The sequence below is a fragment of the Mixophyes fleayi genome, chromosome 1 (assembly GCF_038048845.1).
Source record: "Mixophyes fleayi isolate aMixFle1 chromosome 1, aMixFle1.hap1, whole genome shotgun sequence".
NCBI lineage: Eukaryota > Metazoa > Chordata > Amphibia > Anura > Limnodynastidae > Mixophyes > Mixophyes fleayi.
Window position 1 is genome coordinate 228,078,855 of NC_134402.1, and position 25,709 is coordinate 228,104,563.

General features: G+C 39.9%; 1 protein-coding gene across 3 annotated transcripts in view; it reads left to right on the top strand.

Annotated features, from left to right (window-relative positions):
• Positions 1–25,709, top strand: part of GNA15 (G protein subunit alpha 15) — a 53,649-nt gene that overhangs the window by 16,773 nt on the left and 11,167 nt on the right. For all 3 annotated transcript variants that reach the window (XM_075206485.1, XM_075206476.1, XM_075206494.1), the window contains exons 4-7: positions 2,347–2,501; positions 7,013–7,141; positions 8,229–8,358; positions 18,863–19,016. In XM_075206485.1, coding sequence (XP_075062586.1) covers positions 2,347–2,501; positions 7,013–7,141; positions 8,229–8,358; positions 18,863–19,016 — 568 coding nt within the window. The remainder of the gene's footprint in view (positions 1–2,346; positions 2,502–7,012; positions 7,142–8,228; positions 8,359–18,862; positions 19,017–25,709) is intronic.

Consider the following 25,709-nt stretch of genomic DNA (forward strand, 5'->3'; position numbering starts at 1 on the left):
TCACTCACTCCTAGTGTAAAAAAATTTTGGCCCGGTTTTAATGTTAGGAACCCCAACAGCCCGCAACACAAAACCCGGAGTCTACTCAGAAGTCTGGTTTTCGCTGGAGCCCCTAGTGGTGGGGACAGACTTGGCCGTAGACAGTTGAGGGTCGTGAGTTGTGCACTGACTGGGGAGAACCCAGCGATAGCGTAAAGGAGTAAAAACAGAGAGAAATCCAGGCAAGGGTCGAGGCCGGCAGCAGCAACATCAGGGTACAGGCAATTAGTCAAGAGACACAGGCAGGCAAACTTAGTCAATATTCAGGCAAGGGTCAGCAACGGTAACAGGATTCAGGATAACAGGAACAGAGAGAGGGAGCAGGTCTACAGCACTGTAACAGGAACTATAACCGGCAGGTAGGGCTTGTCCCTTCCTGCCTTATAAACAGATGACCCCCAATCAGAAACAGTCCTGCACAGCAGGTACCATCAAGCCCAGCTAGGCTATAATCATGAATGATGTGCGCACGCGCCCGGCTGCCCTAGATGCCGGGACGCGGACTGAAGGCAAAGAGCGTCCCGACCGTTGCCCAGGCAATGGCCGGGACCAGTAGGAAATGACATCCCGGTCATCATGACGACGGCCGGGACGCCGAGCTGAAACTGGAAGCGAGTCACGGCGGTAGCCAGAGCCGGCGCGGCTCGTAACAGTCTGTGGCCTCTTGGCCTGGGACAAAACCGACTTGGTCAGTATGGACAAGGGTTGGGAGTACTGCATTGCCACCAGAATTTAGGAGTAAATCTTGAGACCGACAATTAATAAAGAGATGAGACGATAAATATTGCAGAGGGAGAGATCCTTATCTTCCTTAGGGATGACAGTAATCCGAGCACAAGAAGTGGCAGGGTCAAAGGAGCCCCCATCCAAGATGGAGTTAAACCATAAGGTAAGTTTAGGCCCTAGAACACAACAAATTTCTTAAAGTATACCATTGGGAAACAGCCAGGACCTAGGGCAGAGGCAAGCCTCATTGAGCATAAGGTGGCGATGGTTTCTGACTTGGTGATATCAGAACCCCCTCAAGGATGTCAACTCCTGGCGATGATCTGGGAGAGAAATGATAGAAGTCAGGCTTCCAGGGTAGCAATAAGCTCTCTTTTATCTCTATGTCAGGCAGCAGCCATACCAATGAGCTTTCCATGATGGTTTTATGAGCCTCCCACACTGTCGAAGGACTGAGGCTAGGGGACTCATTGAGGGTGAAGAAGTCAGTAAAGGGGTTCCGATATTTACAGAAAGGTGGCAGGGCTGAGCATGAGAGAGTCATATAGCCTTCACATGGGGCACCACCTAAGGAGGTTGGTAACATCTAGCCAGAGGAGTACCTCAATGTGGTCTGTCCAGGCGAACAGGTGGACCTCCGGCTCGGAGAGCTCAGATGTGAATTGGGAATCTACAAGAAAGTAGTCCATGCGTGTGTAATTCCTATGGGAGTGGGAATAGAAAGTGTAACTTCTATCAGTGTCGTTGACCACTCGCCAGGAGTCCAGAAGGGAATGCCCCTTGAGTAGGGCTGAGAATCTTTTGGCCGTCCAAATACGGTGGTTACAGGGTGAGGGAAGACAGTAGTCGCAGGGAATTTAGGAAGCCTGGGATCCAGGATTATGTTAAAGTCGCCCTCCCCATAAGCAAGTGGCCCTCAGTATGTCATTCAACATGACTAAGGAGTTTTTGGAGAAAAGGGATCTGATCAGACTTGGGAGCATAGCAGCAGACTAGGGTAATTGGAAGCTGTCCAAAAGTGCATACTAAAATTAGTATCTGCAATCCGGGTCTGCAACTGAGTGACAGATTGGCGGACAAGAATGGCCACCCCTCTATGTTTAGAAGTGGTGGAAGAATGTTTGGGAGAATTTCTAAAGGGTTGCTAAAAGAATGGAGCACCTTTTGAGAGTATTTAGTCTTTTGACATTGATGGTAATTTAAGGGACATGATAACAGGAAAGTGTAAGCAGGGGGCATAAGGGGCTCCTTCATAACCAGTTGAAAGGCCCTGGGGCTCACATGAGGACAGCGATCAGAAATGTAGGCAGAATCAGCAGAGGGGATTGCATGAGTAAAGGAAAGAGGGAAAGAAGAGAGAGGAAAGAGGGGGGAGCTAGAGGAGAGATGCTGATGGGCAAGCAGGAAGGGGAAGGATGGAGTCAGTCAAGTAACGGACAAACTATAGCCATGTGGCTATATGGTGAATATTTTAACATAACTGGCTGCCTGATAGGCACTTATATAACTTTTCTAATGGCTCAAGTTATAAACTTTGATTTCCACAGTCCCTACTCATCATAACTTTTACTTTTCTTGTAGGAAAATGGGAAATTGATCAAAGGTTTGGATGTGTATAGTGTACAGCAGATAGAAAAGTGTTATATTACCGCCATCAGGAAGTTATGGGGTGATCCTGGGATTCGCAAGTGTTATGAAAAGAGGAGGGAATTCCAGCTGCTTGACTCTGCTACTTAGTAAGTGCAAAATAGACAAATATCTATGAAAAATTACAATTTATATATTAAAAGGAGAATTCCAGTTTCCCCCCAAAATTCCAAGATATCAGTCCCTCCTCCAGATTGTAAATTATTAGGGTTCTCATGAAGTTATTCACCCTATGCTTGTGATGAGTAAATCATTCATAGAGATGCTCATAAATTTTCACCGGTTTGAAGGACCTGAACATGTTCATAGAACAATCATCAATAGACCTCAATTCAAACAGTGAGTTTGGAATACTCGGATACCATTAAAGGTTCACTGTTCACATTTGAGGTTCACCATTTGTGTTTGAAGTTTGCGTTCACCATCCAAATTAAAATTAGTGTTTAATTTTTTTGAAATACTAAATAATATATTTAATTATTGAAAAAGTATTTTAATATTATTTTTAAATCGAACTGCAAACACTACTGTGTTTGAAATTCGGTGCTCGCTTTTGAGGTTTGCCATTTGGAACAAAGAAAACTACAAAAAAAACATGGTTATATTGGCTCAAACCTGGTTGAACCTGTTCTACTTTCTATATTTTTTAATGGCTCCAAAATTTAAGAAATTGTGGCAAGTTTTCAAAAATTTTCATTCATAAAATAAAACCAGTTTGAGAATCGAAGCACAGCTGGTTCAAATATCTCTACTTATTAACTGATGTTGACTTGAAGGGCATCAGGGAATGATTTTACAAACATTTTATATAAGACTGGAGTTCTCTTTTGAATGAAAATGTATAACTAGGTAAGCCTGCATTTTAAAGCAACTAAATTGCTTGTTACTGATGATCTATTTGTGTTTCTCTATGAAATAATTAAAAGACACATTACAATTTAATGTTTGCCTTTTCTGCAAATAAAAAAGGAAAGTTTCAAACCCTGAATAATTTTTAGTGGCCAACATCATTTCACTTCACATAATATACATAGTTTTTAACTAAAGATTTTGCGTTATCTCAATTACATATATAAATGCTTTAATTGTGTGCAGTGTAACCTGAGCCACCAGGCGTTTTGAATGTATATTTTTCTGTACAGTAATTAAGACATCTGACCTCTGTCTCTCTGTATTACCCAATATTGTTTAATACTGTGTTCCTAATTGTAACGCGCTACGGAATTTGCTGGCACTATACAAATAAATCTTGATGATGATGATGATGCATCTAGATTGAGCAGATTAGTGAGAATTAAGTTCCCAAGAATCAAGATACTCAGTGTCTTTAATCAAGAAAGTATTTTATTAGTTGTTTCAGCATATACACTATATGTCCAAAAGTATGTGGATGCCCGTACATCACATCCATATGTGCTTGTTGAACGTTTCATTCCAAAACTATTGGCAATAAGTTGCTTGCCACTTTGCTGCTATAACAGCCTCCTCTGTTCTGGGGATGTTTTCCACTAGATTATGGAACATAGTTGCATAGTTTGCATCCATTCAGCCACAAGAGCATTAGCGACGTCGGGCACTGATGTTGGGCAATAAAGCCTGACTCGCAGTCAGCATTCCAAATCATCCCAAAGTCCGATGGGTTTGAGTTCAGAGCTCTTCACAGGCCAGTCCAGCTCTTCCACACCAAACACGGGAAACCATTTTTTGATGGATTACGCTTTATGCTCAGGGGCATTGTAATGCTGAAACATGAAAGTGTCTTCCCCAAACTTGTCAAACAATTGGAAGCACATAATTCTCTAGAATGTTAATCTATGCTGCAGCATTACATTCCCCTTTACCCGCTCTAAAGGGCCCAGGCCAAACCATTAAAAACCACCCCAGACTGTTATTCCTCCTCCACCAAACTTAATAGCTGGCAGGATACATTCGGGTAGGAAGCAGTATCCTGGCTTCCACCAAGCACAGATTCATCCATCAAACTGCCATATGGTGAAGCATTATTTGTCACTCCAGAGAATGCATTCCCCCTGCTCCAGAGTTCAATAGAGGTGTGCTTTCAACAAATCCAGTTGATTTTTGGTATTGTACATGGTGATCCATGGCTTGCATATGGCTGCTTACCCATGGAAAACCAATCCATGAAGCTAGTTTAGAACTCAATGATGAATGTTGTAATTGATGATAGACAATTTTTATGCTCTACGCACTAGACATTTCCACTTCACAATAACAGCACTTACAGTTGACCAGGAAAGCTCTAGCAGGACAGAAATTTGACTTGTTGGAAAAGTGGCATCCTATGCCAGTGGCACATTGAAAGTTACTGATCTCTTTAGTATGACCCAGTCTACTGATAATGTTTGACTATGGAGATTGGATAGTTGTATGCTCGATTTTTTGCACTCGTTAGCAATGGATATGACTGAAATGGCCAAACACAATAATTAAAAGGGGTGTCCAAATACTTTTGGCCATGTAGTGTATGTTATAGCAAGATTATCTGGTAACAATGAAGCACAAATATCTATTTAGAATGCAGCATTCCATTTCAATCCAATCATATATTGCTTTCCCTTTTAAGGAGAATTCGTAAAAATTCCTTTGTAGCATATACAACATTTACATCAAACATGTACACCAACGCCATGTAGTGTATCAAAAAATATTGCAGCTTTATTTTATTCAAGATGGAATCTCTTTGGCTAACAGGGTCATTGAAAACAATGGTTTCTATTTTAAGGCCTGTTTTTTCATTCATTGTACTAGTGATAAAAATGTATGTCATTGAATGCATTAAATATAGAATCTAACCAATAACACAAGGTTTTATTGAAGGGATTTCCTCCTGCATATTCTCCAGTAGCAGCAGGAGAACTTGTTCAATCATCATCATCAGCTATTTTTATAGCGTCACTAATTCCGCAGCACTGTACAGAGAACTCACTCGCATCAGTCCCTGCCCCATTGGAACTTACAGTCTAAATTCTCTAACATACACACACAGAGACTAGGGTCAATTTGATAGCAGCTAATTAACCTACTTGTTGTTTTTGGAGTGTGGGAAGAAACCAGAACACCTGGAGGAAACCCACGCAAACATGGGTAGGACGTACAAACCCCACACAGATAAGGCCATGGTTGGGAATTTAACCCAGTGCTGTGAGGCAGAAAAGCTAACCACTAAGCCACCGTGCTGCCCTCTTCAATCTTAATTTGGCACTCAGTTGACATGTTGTTGTGTTCCCAATCAAGGGAAGGTGAGTGCGCCCAAAAATATATTAAATTTGTTTAAAAAATATCAAAATTAGGTTAGACAGGACTACCAGGTACTGTATAATACAAATATAATTGACAATATATGATGTATCATTGTGGTCAGCTCTATAGGTGACAAATATAAAGACAGTGGGCAGATATTATATACCCTGATATGCCCTTATTAGAAAATGGAGTATCATATACAGGATAACTCCCAGTTGTATTTTGAAGCTTTAATAAACCTACAATGCTCTCTATAGATTGAATCTACCTATATATATGCAAGATTAGCATCTATCAATACTTCCTGCTTTGAAATGAATAAGCAGACAGATAGCTTCATTTGAGGACTTATTTATATGAGGAGGTTAATTATTTTAACAAGAAATTTAAGAGTACAGTGGTACATAATGGTAGTGTCAAACTGCTATTTTTAACAGTTGTTCATATTTTCTTCTACATACTTACCATTTACATGTTTAAAATATTTTGCTAATCATTTGTAATCTCATATTATTGTATGAGTATATAGTTCTCATTAGAAATTAAACATTTTAATGTATATTAATAAAGTTTATAAGTATTGACATTTAGACTATTAGTGCCCTAAAAACACATTTCTCTTTTTTCTTTTTAATACCAATATCAAATTTGTTGTCAGCATTGTAGGTATGATCTCCATCTGCACCTGCTAGGGAACTGAGCTGTTCCCAGACACAGAGAGAGAATAATACAGGAAAAGAAATGGCCTCTAAAACAAATTAACTTTTTTATTAAACAAGTAAATAAAAAAAGGTTCATTAAAACCATACAGAATAAATGATTTTAACGTCAAAAGCCAAAACCTTTTCATAAGCATGACAGCCACTCTATCTTCCCTCCTCCATCATTCTATGCAATCACTTCTCTGTCATAGATTTTAAATGCATGAAAATTATTAAGTAGGGTTTACAACATGACAATTAATGATAAAGCAATGTATTTTTAAGCTTAATAAACTACTGGTGCTCATACAACCATTCGGATACCTAATTATACAGACTACATACTGGAAATTTCAGGGACAGGTTACAAATTATGTAACATAACTCAAATGACATATAGAAAGTCATAATTCCATACATTCTCCAATTCATTCATGACAATATGAACATACAGAAGATACAATTTTAAATTGCAGTGACTGTGTGATTATATTACTTGCATTACTGGTGGGAAAACATGGGTGCATTTGGCGTCTATGTCTAAACATTATTGTAGTTACACACTAGAGCACTGGTAATGGAATAAATAATGGAATATTTGAGTCTCCTTTGTCTCCACTGAAACTCACGAACAGCTACCTGACCAATTTGGAGCGGATCACACAAGATGGATACCAGGCCACAAATGAGGATATTCTGAGGATTCGAGTACCAACTACAGGAATTAATGAGTATTGTTTCACTGTGGACAAAGTTAACCTTAGGTGAGAAGTTTCGGTGTTCTCTGTTTATTATTACCTTATTAGAAATAGACTAAAATTATGAAACAAAGAATCAATATGTGAAACCAGAGCAGTCAATTTCAACCGTTATAATCTTGTTTCCCTTGTTACTCATATATTCTCTTCAAACACCCATCCGGTTATCAAGACACAATGGTCTGAACTGCTGAATTACTGAACTAAACCTATTATTCCTGGGTAGAAAACTTGGTGGCTAGCATCTCTACTTTTAATGGTTATTCTTTGGATAAACAACCACTTGGGAGCGGCACAAGTTTTATGAGGTTTAAATGTAGTCATGTTTGTCTGTAACATACAACCAAAGTTAGATTATGCAATTAAATTGATTTACACAACTGATACAGAATAAAGCAAATAACTATTTTGAAAGGTTTACACAGTATATAAAAAGAGTGTCAATAAAAAACATATTTGTTTAAGAAAAATGTGTTACTATATTCAATGCTAGTGCATTAGGGATCACGTACATCAATTGCAGTTCATGGACGCAGGGCTGTGCAATTTTGACCTGTTTTCATAACAGCTTTGTTATCCATTACTTTGTGAAAGTGGACTAATATTGCACAGTTATGCATCAATGTGCACACGATTTAGCATAAAACAACACAGACCACAAAATGATGGTGACATGCATGATCTTTTCATTTGAAAATGACTTTTATTTACTGATTTAAATAAAAAAGATCCCATTTAATCATCACTTCATTATTTGGGTGCCTCTGATTAGAGTCATAACATCTTTGTGTTATCACAAGTTTGTCCCCAGTTTTCAAGTGGGCAAAGATAGTCGGCAACCTTTAGACACACAGATCATCAGAATTTACACAGCAGAACAAAACATTTCAGGAGATGATTGCGCTGCCCATCTGGGGGGCAATGTCCTGTGCACTTCTATAAAAATGTATCTGATGACAGGCACACATGTGACAGGGACAGTGCCATGATGCAAGAGGGAAGGGGGTAAGCAGGAAGCCAGGGTAAAGGGCAAGATTCCTTAATCCAACTTGTTAGAATTATTATAATCAGTAAATGTGGGTACTCTTTCTAGGATGGTGGATGTTGGGGGACAGAAATCTGAGCGCAAAAAGTGGATCCACTGCTTTGAGAATGTGAATGCTCTTATCTACCTGGCATCACTCAGTGAATATGACCAACAGCTGGAGGAGAACAGAAAAGAGGTAAGACATATATCAAACACAAAAAATTAGTAGTACATAGAGAGTGGGTTAATTATATTATAACAAAAGTCCTTCAGCCCTCAGTTTACTGACATAAGACACCTACATTTGGTGGCTAAAAACGGTTGCATTATTTTTACGATGTATGCATTAAGTTATCTACTTTAAGGTGGTATCTCTGATAAGTTAGTCCTAATTTTAGTGAACAGGGTCAGTTTTAGACAAGATGGGGACCAAGGTAGATATCAAAGATGTGGGCTTCTATTGTTAGAATATTACATGAAAATTATTAGTCCATAAATATATAATTACAAACTAAAACAACTTGGATGTATGAATGTTGTTTCATATAATCTGTGCTGCTGGAGGACCTTGTCCCTTCTAATTCTCAGTATGTTGCCTCCTTTCCCTCCTGACACTATGGCCCTGTTCTCTCACATGCAACCCTTTTGTATCTAACTAATCACATAAGTGGATAGGTCACTTAGTGCTCTCCACAAAATGCTGTGAACATTACAGTGCTATGATTGACTATAGATTATTTTATCCTGGCCCATTTACAAATTGAGGACATCCCAGATAAGCAGGGCTTGAAGATTAAATATGTTAAGGTGCTCAGAATCTAGTCCAACACAAAAACATGTACTGAGAATTAAACATAGAAAAAGATAATTGGTGCTGTGAATCTGTACATACATACATGCTGCCCCTCTTCACAATGTTTCTGTGTGCTGGAAGTTGCCAAGCAATCATACTCACCCTGCTTCCTGAGTTGCTAACGGGATATCCACATTGCAGCTGATTTATCAACTCTTGTAAAACTCATCACTGCTCACTACCTAGCAGCTGCTCAGTCAACACTTTTTGCTCACGTGATTTTTACCCAGCATACACTCAATGCCATATTTGACTCACTGGTGTTAGGTTTACCTAGGTTAGTTCCTGTATCTTTGTCCTATATATATTGGTATATCTTCTGCTTTTGGATTCAGTGTGTTTGACCTTGGCTATGTTTACTGCACCTTGCTGTTGGATCTCTGCCTGTTATTTGACCTAGTGTACCCGACTTGCTAGTTGACTATCCTCATTTGTGTCTTGTCTGTCTTGTTTTATCCATGTGTTGCTCCATAGCTGCGAGTTTCCCTGCCTCTACCTCACTCACGGCTTTTAGCAACAATATACTACTGGAATCAAGTCCAGGGGGCATTCAAGTACCAGGGAACAGTGAGGTTTCGGGAAAAGTGGCTGCTAATGGTGAAAACATCCTGCGCCATACTTATGTGTATGGGTTATCAGTTGCTGATTGTGGGATTCATAACACATGCAAAGTCAGTTGAACAAATTATGGGGACTAATTCAAAATGTAGAGCTTAATATAGTATTGTCAGCTCTAAATTTTAATTCATGGAACATGGAGGGGCTTTGTTTGCCTTCATTATTTGCTCAGATGGTATAAAGACGCATGATCAGCCCATAATATACAATCCACACAAATCTAAAATTCTAACACAGCCAGCTCAGAACTAACATATTACACATCAGACACCCATGCATAGCCTTCTTAGCATTTCAAACAGCTAAAGAGGTTAAACACATAGCAAATAGTACAGAATAACACAATTACCTGCTGCTCAAGCATTGGGAGCGAGGACACTGGACCAGGTAATTTCAAAGCAAGTGGCATATTACAATACCCCCTCGGATGACCTTTAGCATATTCTTCCAGGATTTAATGGAAAGCATAGGGATCTTGTTTTATAAGAAGGAGGGCCTAAACAACAGAAACTCTTGTCCCAGATTTCAACTCAGGACCATAGTCCTAGTAGCCAACAAAATAAAATAGTCTTCCTTAAAAATGTTTAAGTCTTATATAATTTAGTGGATGAAGCCCATTTACTAAATACAGATTAAAGAAGAAAGACATGGGAAACATTGGGGATGTGTAAGTACTGGGGTAACATTAACAGGAGACAGAATTAATACCCTCTAGAATTTTATATGGGCCAATGAATTGAGGAGTGTGTTTAAAATTTGATATTTTTAGTTGATAGTTATAATTTATCTTCCGGGTGTAAAGAAGCTGTTGACTGATGTTGTCTATTGGCGAAGGTATCATGATGCTTTAAGGAGAGCATCAGTTTCTTTCCAGATATCTTAGACATGTAAGATGGTGGTATCAACAGCAAGAACTCCTGAAGAATTAGTAATTGGAAGTCTTAGTTTAGGATGGGAACCTGAAACAATGAAAAACTGAGATATATTATTAGATTTATGGACATGATTGTTGCATGCCAATTCTGTCCAGGGAAGCAATTCTGCCCAGTTATCTTGATGTGCAGACATATAAGTATGGAGGTAATGTGTTAGGATATTATTGATGCCTTTATCCATTGTACTGTGTATGAAGAAAAGTTTTGTTTAATACTTATTTGCTTGCAGAATGCTCTTGAAAAACCTGCAAAATTGCATGCCCTGTTAGAAACTATATGAAGTGACTGAAACTATATGCAGAGACAAAGCATGGAGGCAGAAGATTTCCATTACAAAAAACTTTGCAAGAAGTTGCACATCATAGACCCTTGTGAGGGAAACAATTAGACATTTTAAAAAAGTGTTCTACCATGATCGAGATGACTGTTTGGAAGGTGGGAAATCTGTTATACTTTCCATAAAAATATGGGTTAATGGTTTCACTGTAACAGAAAGAGGGAAAAGAGAACCAATAAGAAATTGTTCAACTTTACTATCTGCACATTAGGTATAATTGGACATGAAACTTGTGACATCCTTCCCTAAATTGTGCTACCAATAAGTTCTGGTGATTAATTCCAGTGTTTTCTTACCAGGATGACACAACATTTGAAGAGAAGCCTAGAATGCAGTAGCTGCCATTTATTAGAGGCATTAATGACATGTGATGGTTCGTGTATGTCTATTGGGTGTGAGGGTTGAGAGAGTAAGTTGACTCATCCTTGGAAAGAATGTAAGGCACAAATAAAATTGGGAAAGAAAGCGCACCCATTGGTCCTGTCCTTAATGGAATAGTTTCTTTCAGCAAACAAAACTTTCATTAAAAGACACCATACAGGTGACATTTTCCCAGCAGACCCCTGCTCCTACACCTATTGAGGAGGAATCTACCTCAGGGAAGAAAGGTTAGGTGATATCTGGATGTGCACAGAGTCAGTAGAGAATGTTTCTTTTTCGCATTGAAATGACAGATACCACTCCTTTTTTGGGTTAGAGGTCTCAGAAAATGCAAAGCAGCTTTTGACCAGCTTGATCTTATTTTCTCAGGATCTAACTGAAGGCTGGATTCAGAAATAGTGTACAGTAATGGAACTTGTGATTGTTGAAGCATAACACATAACTCAAAGGAGTTGAAGTAGAGTAGAGGTGCTCAACCCAGTCCTCAAGAGCTACCAACAGGTACTCATGTATTCAGGATTTCTGTCTCTAGAAACAAGTGAGATAATGACTGACCCAGAAAAATAGATTAACTCATTTGTGCATAATTAAAGAAATCCTAAAACCTGAACTTTTGATAGCTCTTGAGCACCACTGAAGTAGAGTTTTGACATGGAAAAGGAGCAAAACTAGATCTGAAGAATGATTAACTAGATTGGCAATTACTAATTGATAAAGATAATCCTGGAATATTTGGAATATTTCAGTGAAAAAATACTGACTGGGTCATTGCACAGCCTGTAAGGTATAACGAGGTATTCATAATGGCCATTTCATATATTGAGAAGATTATGGCTACATAAATTAACCTGAAGAAGCCCTTTGTGTTACAGTACATAAAAAGACCAAGAGCTTGCCTGCTCAAATGCTCCTATTTAGGTAGGAGAAATTGTTCTACCTGCATTGATTCCTGTGAAGGTGCAACCATAAGTATTTGGAAGTTTGATGCCAACTGATAGAACTGCTGTTTTCGGATACATTGCCTTTGTTGTGTCTGTTAAATGGGGATGAGGTTCTCAAGTTAAAGTCTAACTGCCAAACTGATTTCTGTCAAAGTTCTTGGCAGAAGGTGACTATGAATGCTTCATTATTCCATCAATTCTTCAAAGCCATCATAAAAAAACAAATGACATACGTAGGCTTAACAGATTTGCAGAGTCACAGACTTTCCAAATGGTTGAGAAAAAAAAAGAAGACTATTCCTTTCCTATAAGAGTGAAGCCCAGGCAAGAGCTTCACTAGAGAGGAAGAATATGACATATACTTAAGTTTACATTTCTTTTGTCTCTTACATTTTAGGTTATAGTCTTTCACAATATATGTTTTTCCATACTTTTGACTCTTAGAATTAATTTGCAGTTGTTGTAATGTCCTGTATAATTTCCTTAGCCTGTACAGCACAGAGACAATGACATATTATACATATTGAATAATAATAATAATAATAATAATAATAATAATAATAGACTGAAAAAGCTTGTTATAACTGCTACTCTTCATGCAGATGATATATTTAAAGAAGAATCTACACTTCTGTAGATGCATATACTTAACTTCATGAGCAAACATGAAAGGTATACTTTTTAGGGTTCTGATAACATAATCACATTGTGACAAAAATTTATGAAAAAAAACTTATTTGGCATCATCAGGTGCTTACACTATTGAAAAACTGCCCTAGTAGACTTAAGGAACCAGCATTGTGTTTACAACAAATAATAAAAAGAAAATCTGGTAGTGTCACTAAGCATTAAATATAAAGTGGAGTATGAAACAACATACCTACTGTCATATATTAAAACAAGTGTGCAACCCAATGTGTCAAACATAAATGTCCAAATTGTAAATTTTGAGCTTGGATCCTTTTTCAACCCAGATAATTCTTAGATATGTGTTTTTTCAAAAAAACCAACAAAACGTATATATATTGAATTCCTGTATCACACTCACGTGATGGGAATAGAATGCCAGCCTTTTTATTATTATTATTATTATTATTATTATTATTATTATTATCTTTGACTTATAAAGTGCCACAAAGGGTCCGCAGCGCTGTACATTACATATACAGAAAACAGAACCAAGACACAACATGATACAAAAATATATATAAACACGGGTGGCAGGGTAAAGCAAATCAGATTATATCTGGCACAGATAGTGAAAGGGATGGTAGAAATCAGTGAGAAGAAGGACAAAGCTTAAGAAAACAGGGAAAACAGGGCTAGCGAAGCAGGCCAAGAGGTACAGAGGGTGAAGGAACAGTAGATGTAGCACACAAGGAAAGAGGGCCTTGCTCATGAGAGCTTACATCCTAAAGGGAAGGGGGAGACATAAATAGGGTGGTACTAACTGGGGAAGAGAGCCAGGACAAGGAAGTTAGGGGGAGGACTGATAGACTTGAATAAAGAAATGAGTCTTAAGGGCACACTTGAAGCCTTTGAGAGTAGATGCTAACCTGATGGAACGTGGAAGATCGTTCCACAGCAGGGGAGCAGCCCGGGCAAAGTCCTGAAGACGAGAGTGAGACGAGGTGATCAGTGAAGTAATGAGGTGGAGGTCACAGGCAGAGCGGAGGGGGCGGGTAGGAGTGTAGGTAGAGATGAGATTGGAAATGTAGGGAGGGGAAGATTGACTAAGAGCTTTAAAGGTGAGAGTGAGGAGTTTAAATTTAATTCTGTAGGGTATGGGGAGCCAATGTAGTGACTGTTGGAGGGAGACTGCAGATACAGAGCGACGGGAGAGAAATATGAGGCGGGCAGCAGCATTGAGGATAGACTTAAGAGGGTCATGGCGAGAATCAGGTAGGCCAGAGAGAAGGAGGTTACAGTAGTCAAGGCGAGAGATATCAAGCAAGTGAACAAGGGTTTTCGTAGCTTCCATGGTGAGAAAGGGACGTATCTTAGATATATTCCGAAGGTGGAAGTAGCAGGATTTTGAAAGGAACAGAATGTGAGGCTTGAATGAGAGGGAGGAATCAAGGATGACCCCAAGGCATCGGACTTGGGGGACAGAAACGAGAGTAGTGTTATTAACAGAAATAGAGAGGGGGGGAGGTGGGAGAGTCCTGTCAGGTGGGGAAGACTATAAGCTCGGTCTTGGAAATATTGAGTTTATGGAAGCGTTGGGACATCCAAGATGAGATGGCCGAGAAACAGGAGGAGACACGAGACAGAAGGGAAGGTGAGAGGTCAGGGGATGAAAGATAGATTTGGGTATCATCAGCATAGAGGTGGTACTGGAGGCCAAAGGAGTGGATGAGGACACCAAGGGAGGAGGTGTAGAGGGAGAAAAGCAGGGGGCCAAGAATGGAGCCTTGAGGAACGCCAACGGGTAGGGGAAGAGGGGGTTATGTAGAATCAAGAGTAGAGACTGAGAAGGAGCGGTTGGTGAGGTAAGAGGAAAACCAGGAGAGGACAGTGTTGCATAGGCCTAAAGATTTGAGAGTTTGCAAAAGGAGTGCGTGGTCAACGGTATTGAAGGCAGCAGAGAGGTCAAGAAGGATAAGAAGGGAGTAGTGTCTATTGGATTTAGCGAGGAGAAGGTCATTAGTGACCTTAGTGAGGGCAGTTTCAGTGGAGTGGAGGGGATGAAAAACCAGATTGGAGTGGGTCAAGGAGTGAGTGAGAGAAGAGAAAGGAGGTGAGACGGTTGTAGACAACCTGTTCAAGGAGTTTGGAGGCAAAAGGAATAAGCGAAATTGGCGGTAGTTAGAGAGAGAGGCGGGTTCAAGGGACGGTTTCTTGAATATGGGGGAGACAAGAGCATGTTTGAAAGAGGAGGGGAAGATTCCAGAGGAGAGGGAGAGGTTGAGGAGGTGTGCAAGGTGGGAGCAGGCTTCAAGAGAGAGGGAGCGGAGGAGGTGGGATGGGATTGGGTCCTGTGTGCAAGTGGAGGGGGGAGAGGAAGAGAGAAGGATATGGACTTCATCTCCAGATACCGGTGTGAAGGAAGAGAAGGAGGGTGAGCTAGCAGGAGGGGAGGGGATAAAGGAGATAGCAACAGCAGAGGAGGGTGATAAGGGGGACAGAGTGGGCATGGAGGGTGGAGAGGGTGGGGTTAGAAGGGACTGCTGGGAGATGTCATGACATATAGACTCAATTTTGGAGGTGAAGTGGGTAGCAAAGTCGATAGCAGAGAGCATGGGGGGGAGTTGGAGATGGGGAGGGGAGAGGGGGGAGTTGAAGGTGGCAAAAAGCCGACAGCGGTTGGAGGATTGGGAAGAAATGACAGCTTTAAAGAAAGATTGTTTAGAGAGGAATCGGGCCGAACTATAAGAGGCAAGCATGAACTTGAAGTGGAGGAAGTCAGCACGGGTGCGTGACTTTCTCCAAAGCTGTTCTGGGAGCATTTTTGAAGACAGCGGGTAAGTTTAGTGTGCCACGGTTGTGGCGGGGCCCGAAGAAACTTGACGGTGACAGCCGGGGCGACACAGTCAAGTGCAGCGGTAAGAGTGCGATTGTAAAAGGACACAGCTTTATCGGGGCAAGAAAGAGTGGTGATGGGGGAGAGGAGCGAGCCCAGGGAGGAGGAGAAACTGGTAGGATCAACTGTGTCAAGATTATGCTTGGTGAGAGTAACCTTGGGGGATGGGAACGATGAGAGGGGTGGAGAGATGCTAAAAAAGAGGAGATGGTGGTCCGAGAGAGGAAAAGGTGAATTAATGAGGTCAGAGACAGTACCAAAGTATGAAAATAACATATCTAGGGAGTGGCAACTGTGGTGGGAGGGAGAGGAGGTCCATTGAGAGAGACAAAGGGAGTAGAAGAGGGAAAGAAGTTTGGAGGCAGCAGGATCTGAGGGATTGTCTATAGGGATATTAAAGTCCCCCAAGATGAGGGAGGGGAGATCAGAGGAGAGAAAGTGAGGGAGCCAGGTGGCAATGTGATCAAGAAATTGGGAGACAGGACCGGGAGGACGGTATATAACCGCAACACGGAGGTGGACTGGGTGGAATAGGTGGATAGAGTGTACCTCAAAGGAGGAAAAAGAGAGGGAGGGTTCAGGGGGAAATACCTGAAAAGAACAGCGGGAGGAGACTTTCACAAACTTTGTCTGTGGAATTTTCATAGATCCTTATGTGGTGATAATAGAAGATCATCATCATCACTATTTATTTATATAGCGCCACTGATTTCGCAGCGCTGTAAAGAGAGGTCATTCACATCAGTCCCTGCCCCATTGGACCTTGCAGTCTAAATTCCCTAACACACACACACAGACAAAATCCTCTGTAGGTGGAGTTCTCAATGTGACTCATTACTCCAAAAGAATGGTGAATGAAAATATAACATAGTGAAATATTGTTGAAAAGAGGTGAGATCACAATCAATGCACAATAAGTAAAGAATGAATAGAAAATGGAAAATCTGATATAACTATAACATTTTAATTACAACATATATCCCCAAAGAGAATGACAGGACACATACCGGAACAAGGTGGAAATGTGTGAAGCAAAGTCTCTTGTGATGTAAATTCCTTGCTCATAGAGGCCTTTGATGTAATGTTGACCTTCCAGATGATAAGGAGTCCTGTATCCCAACTAACTTTTCCAGGGTCGTTGTCAAAGTGGTCATAGTAAAAATATATTGCATAGTAATACAAATGCACTCAAATAAGCACTAAGGATGCTCCAAATGTGATTTTTTTCACTTAGCTATAACAATAACTATATTCATCTTTATACAGTTTCCATAATGGAAGATTAATTCATGCAAAGCTTTGCTATTACGTAACATAGTCAGATAAGTATGAAGATCCTTATTCAAAAGATTTGTCAGAATACTAAAACTGATTAAACTGCTACTCTAATTTGTATATTATAATTAAACAATAGGGTTTGAATTATATATTATTATCTGTTATTTTGCTCCAGAAAGCAATAAATCCGTGGTCTATACACTAAAATCATTGGGATATCAGGATCTGAAATTGATTGTATGAAGTATTTAGTCATATCTGTTTTTTTGCTAAAAATCTAGCCAATACCCAAAATAAATCCTGGATTTGTAAAAACAAGACAATGCTGTTGGTATGTACAGAATCAGTACTTTCCATTCACTACAAACTCCTGGACCACACTGCAGTATGGAAGCTATTAGGGACAGCTGTCTGACAGTAATGGACTTACATTGAGGTAGAGGAGTGTGTCTTTCTTCGCCATCTGCAGTCCATAGCATTTGCATTGCAGTGTGGTTGAGGATATTTACAATTTATGAAGAGAATTGATGAAGTCACACAATAGTAGGAAAAGAAGTAGCTCAATTCAGAGAGGCGCTTTTCAAGAACCTCACTCTCTCTTATATCAAGTAATTGTGTGTGGTGTAAACATCACATATGGAGCCTGCCAATTATTGCACAGCTCTCCATACACATGGAATAACTTAACTACTGTGTATGCACAAGGCATTGCCTTTTGCTAGACACAGAAGCCTTTCATACGCCAGTTCTTTCTTTCAGGCATTTTGTATCCATAATTAAATCCTCACATGCTCTGTGGTTTAATATAAAGGGTCAGATAAAATAACCACACACATTCAGGTCACATCATGTGGATCTTTAAGACAACATACCTGCCCACATATGTGTCACATTACATTTGGGACTAATAAATGGATCATTACCCTTCAAAATGAATGAATTTTCCAGATAGGATCCATAACATTTTCAGATATGAAGAATGAAGATAGATTTTGCAATGTAAACCTGACATTCTACTGCTGGGATGTTAAACTGTAAAGTATTACCCCTCCCCCCCCCCACACACACACGCACACACACACACACACACACGCATACTACAGACAACGTGCTATAGGTGACATGACTAGCCCTTGGCTGGTGTATGAACCAACAGTTCCACTCAGTGCAATTTTGCAAATTCTACCAAGCTGTCATTAACTCTGACTGCAGTGTCTGTCTCTGTAGGATTGATTCTAGAGCTCAGGGCCTTGTTATCCAATAGCCTGACCAGCCAGAATAGGGCGGAAAGGTTTAGGGGGGAGAGTGAGTATAATTTTTGGAGGTGAAAATTTGTGACAGGGAGAAGTATAAATTGAAATGAATTTTAAAATATAAGAGAATAGTTGTTCCCAAGTAAATAGAAAACATGAAGGAAAAATGTAGTAAAGTTTTAATCTTGATATATTTCCATGGAAAAAGGCAGAAGATAATGAGTCATCATCAAACCCCCATCCAAGGATAAGTGAGAAGAATAGACAAGGCTAGCACCAGGTGCAAATGTGGGAAAAACACAAGAACATGAACATTGATGGGCTGGGTTTTAAATTAAGGATGTGTTTGTCCTTACCTATCGCATATTAACCTAGCGAGACAATGGGTCATTAAGAGCGTATTATCCTACCTCGGCCTGAACTCTTAATCAGGCCTTGACAGAGTCACTATTACACTTGGATTACTGCAAACAATCATCTTATTTGACTTTTTACTCAAATATCAGTGCTGGCCCACTTGAATGTACTCATTTTTTTCTAGGACTGTTCATAGTCTAACATTCTCTTTCTTTCTGGCCTAGAATCGTATGCGGGAGAGTCTGGCCCTTTTTAAGAGTATAATGGAACTGCCTTGGTTTAAAGAGACTCCAATCATTTTGTTCCTCAACAAGACTGACTTGTTGGAAGAAAAAATCCACATCTCTGACTTAGCTACATACTTCCCGAAATTCAAAGGTTAGTTCTGAGAGCAAAACACATGCCACTGCGAAAGCTAACATGGATTATTTATTTAGAACATAGATAGATGATTGGTGATTGTGTATTTATTTATGTATATTTGAATTTAAGGACTGTAAATAAAGCTGTCTGGGCAAGCCATAGTATGTGTTCGATCAAGCTCCAGACGCTCTGGCTTACGAGATGGATAGATAGATTTACTAAAGGATGGTTTGGTGAAACTGATGGTTTTTGGTGATTTTTCTGGGGGTTTTAAAACCGCTGGATTTACTAAAGCCCAAACCGCCATTAAAATGGCCATAATTGACATTTTACAAAACCACCACTTTTCAAATTGCCGTCCCAATTTTAACAATGATGAACGGACAAAACGCCGAATTTACTAAGCTGGGGTATGCAAAACCGCTATCCAAACGGCCATAATAAAAGAGGTGGTTCTGATTGGCGAGTTTGCGCAAACTGCATGCTGTTTGAGCTATTTTGCCATTCAGAACATAAGAGAAAGCACCATTGACATATAAAATTATTTGGGCAATGATTATTTATTGATTAAAGGGCAAAATTAATTTAATATTAACTTATGGTGGATTTTTTTTTTTTTATTATAACATTATATTATGGGGGAAATATGAATATATAATAATATTAACTGATTGTTAATAGTGGATATAATTATTTATGTTGCACAATTTGGCATTACATAGTGCCCGAATAATATAATTAGTTAATTTTGTCCCTTTAATATAATGATATTTCCCGCTATGCCCCACCGCCCATAAGTTATTAATTTAATTTTGCCCCTAAATAAATAAATAATCATTGCCCAAGTAATCTAAATGACAGTGGTGCTTTTTCTCCTGTTCTGAATGGCAAAATAGCACAAACAGCATGCTTGAGCTATCACGCTATTCAGAAGCAAGTATTAAAATTGTCCTGTCCTGTCTAATGATGGTGGTTTTGATGGCGGCTTTAACCAAACCGCTGGTGGTTTGGACAAAACTGTCGGCGTTTTAGCTTTTTCAATTCACCACACATCACCATCCATTTCAAATCGCAGCCTCAAACTGCCCTATAGTAAATGCAGTGGTTTAGACCATTAAACCGCCGGCGATGTGTGGCAGTTTAAAACCGCCACCAAACTCGATTATTAGTAAATCTAGCCCTTAAAGATTTTGTAAAAGTGTCTGCATTTAATTCTCATGACCTCCAAAGTTTCTTTCTGTGAATAAGACTTTGCTTTATGTTTATTTTTATGTTTACTTTGTTACTGTATCTATTAAGTGCCCTTTTTATCGTAGAAAAAGAAACCTACACATTTGGGGTATCTTTAGTCCTGTTCCCAGTACATATATTGTACTTTTATTGTCCACACTAAATCCTTTAAAGAAGAACCTTTCAGGCTAAAGTACTTTAGCAAGACACAGCACAAAAGTCAGGCAGTAAGAAGGAGGCTGAGCTGATGGAAATTCCTAGTGTGAGAGTGTATCTTGTGCAGGGCCAGTAACTTCTGACTTGGCGTGATTACAGCAGTTAATCTGTCAGCATTGTAGAGGGGCAGAAGTTGGAATCCAATGTGAAGGGAGGTAAGAGGCAAAGGGGCAACAGTCCATGGTGCAGTCCATGGTGCTCAAACATTACTGCTGATGGTCTATAAACCTCGCTCCTTGAAACCAATATCTATTCCATCCCTCCCGCCAGACTTCCCTCCCACCACAACCTCTCTATTGTGGTCAATAACACCACCATCTCCTCTGTCACGCAACTCCGATGCCTGGGTGTCACCCTTGACTCCTCTCTCTCCTTTGCCCCCCATATCCAATCCCTTGCCCAAGCCTGTTGCTACCAACTGCGCAACATCGCCCGCATCCGGCCCTTCCTCTCTCAAGATGCCACCAAAACAATCATCCACTCTTTCATCATCTCCCGCCTCGACTACTGTAACCTTCTCCTTACTGGCCTCCCCCTCTCCCATCTTGCCCCCCTTCGCTCCGTTCTCAATGCGGCTGCTCGGCTCATCTTTCTCTCACGCCGGTCCTCCTCAACCTCCCCTCTCTACCACGCCCTACACTGGCTCCCCTTCCCCTACAGGATCCTTTTCAAACTCCTCACCACCACTTACAAAGCACTCTCCCAGTCTACTGCCCCCTATATCTCTAACCTCTTCACCATTCACACCCCGGCCCGCTCCCTGCGCTCGGCCAATGACCGTCGCCTCTCCACCACTCTGATCACCTCTTCCCACTCTAGAATCCAGGACTTCTCCCGAGCTGCCCCCCTGCACTGGAATGACCTCCCTCGCTCCATCCGTCTCTCTCCCAACCTGTGCTCCTTCAAACGGGCACTTAAAACCCACCTGTTCCTCAAAGCCTACCAACCATCCACCTAATGCCTCATCCACTATTCTCATTCTCCCTCTCTCCCCTGGCCCATCTCTTCTCTCCCCCCTGCTTCACTGGCTCCCTTTTGTGCCTGTTTTTGTTTCACCCTCCCTTAGGATGTAAGCTCTTATGAGCAGGGCCCCCCTCCCCTCCGTTCTCCATACCGATTCTTCCGCTCTGTCTTTACTCCATATGACATCCTGGAGTTCCTGAAGCTTTAGTACTTTGTGTTTATTGTTCTGTACTTTGTCACCCTGTTTTGTACTACTGTTTGTACTGTGTACGGCGCTGTGGAAACCTTGTGGCGCCCAACAAATAAATGATAATAATAATAATAATAATAATAATAATAATTCCATGAGGACCATCACCAAAAAAACAATAACAACATTATACAGAGTTGTGAGAATTAAATTTTTTTTCCCTCTAAACTCCAAGTTCCCTGCGGCATTATCTGTAACAGCTTGAGGAAAGACAGCTGAAGAATGTGCCAATAGCCATATGCCACCTCCCTATACACACTCAAACTGAGCCAACAATATCTGTAAAGATTTACTGATGGTGTCAGAAAATATCAGAGGACTCAACTACAGGAGTTAACCTTTCACCTGCACGAGATATACCAATGCTGAATTAACAGAAAGCCAGCAACCAGTGTTTTTGAGAGTAAATTAAGCTAAATGTGTCCAACTCAGCATCAGTCCATAGGTGGCCTAATAACAAGACCAAATATAGACTAGTTCTTGATGATCCCTATAAGTAATATAATGTTAGATGACGGCAACATCTTCAATATTTGCTTTGAGAGTAAAGAGAATCTGTGCACCTAGAGCAGTGATCAGGGCCATCTTAACAACATCATGGGCCCCTGGGCATAGCAGTGCACCGGGGCCCCTACATACATATATATATATATATATATATATATATATATATATATATATATATATATATATATATATAAAGATACAGATATAGATAGATATAGATAGATAGAGATAGATAGATAGATAGATGTGCTTGCTCAGTGACCCTTGAAGGTTTTTTTTGCAGGTTTTTTTTTTTTTTCAGGATTATTTATTCTAATTAAGAGCCCTGCCTATGGGGCCTCCTTGTTCGTGGGGCCCCCGGGCACCTGCCCATTGTGCCCAATGGAAAAGATGGCCCTGGCAGTGATAGGTGACCTGATATACTGCATGGCTGCCCCTCTATACTGCAAAACAACAATACATCACCGTTAATCTCAGTGATAAGTTAAAACAATCAATTTTAATAAATGAAAGTCACTTTGACATATCGACAGTAATATTAAAAAAGTGTTACAAGCTATAACAAACCAACCTGACTTCAAAGCAGAACAGATCTGAGGGCCCAGATTATGGCTTGTGGGGGCACAGGTGTCACTAGGGCCGCCAGTTGCTCATAACTGATTTAGAGGATTACAGTTACATTTACACACACTTAGATATAAGCAGGACAGAGCAGGGTCAAAATCTTGAAGTCTATTATGGTTGTTACCTTTCTATGTCGTGTACAAACTAGAGCTTGATGCATTTATTGAAACTGAAAATGTTAGACACAAACCCACTTCCTCTGTTGTAAATAGCTATGGATATTGCACATTTTTTACATCTGTATGCAAAGTAATTTACCACACCAAATACAAAATATCCTATAAGCTGAGCTGCAAAATACCATGTGACAGCTCAGGACAGCTAGTAGCTGGCTGCAACGCACTACGCTTACCACAAGATGTTACACTAGAAAAGTTTTATGATCTCATTCTTACTCAGATCACATACAGCTCCACCCTTCTTCACACACTGCTTTAACCTGCCCTTTTAAAGGACTGTAAAAGCAAATGCAATAAACTAGCAGGTATACATTTCAATATATTAATTGGCAATAATTGTTTCAATGTGTCACATATGTACGCAAAGCAGCTTAACAAATATCACATACACAGTATCCTGTAAGTGAGGCTATAAAATACCATGTTACCGCTCAGGGTAGTGTACTAACTGTGACATACTCAGCTCAAGCCACAAGACTGGAAAGGTTGCCTCACAAATCCCATCTCTATTGGATTACATGAAGTGACATCCATGTTACACACTGGATAAATCTGCCCACTAGTGGACGCTTATTAGTAGATGGTGCTGTGCAGAGTGGCCTATAGAGTGCACAGTTTATAATTTAGTTGTTTTTTTTATTTCCTAGGGCAGCACAAATAATAAATAAGGCTTTGCATGGGGATTTACAAGTAATGGTCATACCCTACATAAATATATATTGTTAAAGTAATTGTATCATTTTCAAATAAGCATTGCCCAAGCGATTGTATTATGTTTCTGACGCACAAAGTGATTTATTTAAGCAGATGTAACAAGTTAACAATTCAATACATGATTGTAATACAATACAGTACAGTACAGTACAGCCAATACCAAGAGATAAATACATACCGCTGCAATCGCTGCGCTTCCACGGGTCCCAGTGGACAGTATATCTGTTTAGATAACTGTGGTCAGAGTAGACTGAACACTACATGAGAGCTACTGCTTATATGCAAACAGAGATACAGTGAAACAATGCAGGTGGTATAGCTTGCTTCTATTGGTCCAGGCATCAGGAGGGTCCAGGGGGTTACACATCATAGGCTGATTCAATCTAAGGAATCCAAAGGTGGGGGTCTCTCCAGGGGATGAGCTCTGTTCTTCCCGCCAAACTGCTCTGTTCTTCCCGCCAAACTCCAATTACAATCAGTCCATTAGAATTTGACAGTTAATATCATATTAAAGGTTTATTCCCTAACATCAATAACTAGAGTATGCAATGTGCGATCTCTTCACCGAATGCACCGAACAGCTGCTGATGTAAAGGGGATTAATATGATATTATACATGACACCTTTCCTATAAGCTGAACCTTAAATATCACTGAAGTGTACATATAATCATATTATATAAACTAATAATAAGCCAAATACTATCTGCTCATATATTACAGTGTAACGGACTAGCATGAATATGAATTATATAAATAACTAAATGTTGTAATGCGAGTGTGTACGTGCGTATTTTACCGTGCGATCGCACCACACGCTGTGTTAGGTGGTGTACGGATCGGTGTTACGTGGCGTACGAATCGCAATCGCACGGCAAAACAATATACTTTCGTTCATCCAATTATACGACTTCGACAATATGATACATTAGAGATTCTTTATTGATAATCACATGATTTCCTATACAATTCCTGTACAGGAGCAAAATGGTTTGCTATGACAAAGTTACAATGGGTTAAATGGTACATATTGCTTGCAAGCAGCATAAAATATATGTTTCTTTATCCTTGTCAAGGATACCTGCCTCTGCCAGATCCCTGATCTAATAACATCAAATAATCAAAGAATCAAATCATCATCATCCTTATCATCTATTTATATATCATATATCACCTCTATTTTGTCAGGAAACCACTCCTGACAACCTTCACCAGTCACAAACCGCACTTGTGCACTCATAACTTTGATGTTTACTGTAAAGGAACGCACAGGATTCCAGCCTAAATCTTGCTCTCACCTATCCCTTAGGTTACAGATTTAACTGGTCCCTTCCCCAGCACAGGCACACACGTCTATACCTCTCCACAACTACCACCATCAACATATAAGGCCCATAGAAAACCTATGACTTAAATACCCAATTGCGCACACTCTGCGCTCTGATAGCTAAAAGAGTTAACACCTCCCACACTGGTATTTTAAAAGTTAACATAGCCAAGGTATCAACCTCTTCTAAACAGGCAGTGAATTCATTTAGAGCAATAATTTTTTACATTTAATATGCAAAAAGTACAATGCTTACAGGTTCTAAAACAATTATAAAAGATGACATAACACAGCAAAACGTAAAATAAAAAATAAAGTTTCAGAGTATAATCTTACATACAAGTTATATAATCTGCGCCAAGGGAAATTGGTTTGGAAGATGGACAGCTAATCAATGTTGATTTATTTCCCAAAAGTCAGTTTATTTCTTGTAAGTGGTCTCATATTTTAAAGACACTTTTTCCACCTGTCCCCTCCTACAGGGGGACAGGCCAGTTACCACAATTTCCATCTTCCATGTTTATTGCCCAATGATAAAATGTAACATATCTTTTCTGGGAAGTGTCACACAAACCCAATTTTACCATTAATAAATCCAACACAAATTTACCAATCTACAGATACCAAACAGAAATAGTTTAAATGTATTAGTTGAGCTGGTACTCATTTCCTCTCATTCCCTGTGTGACCAGCAGCTTT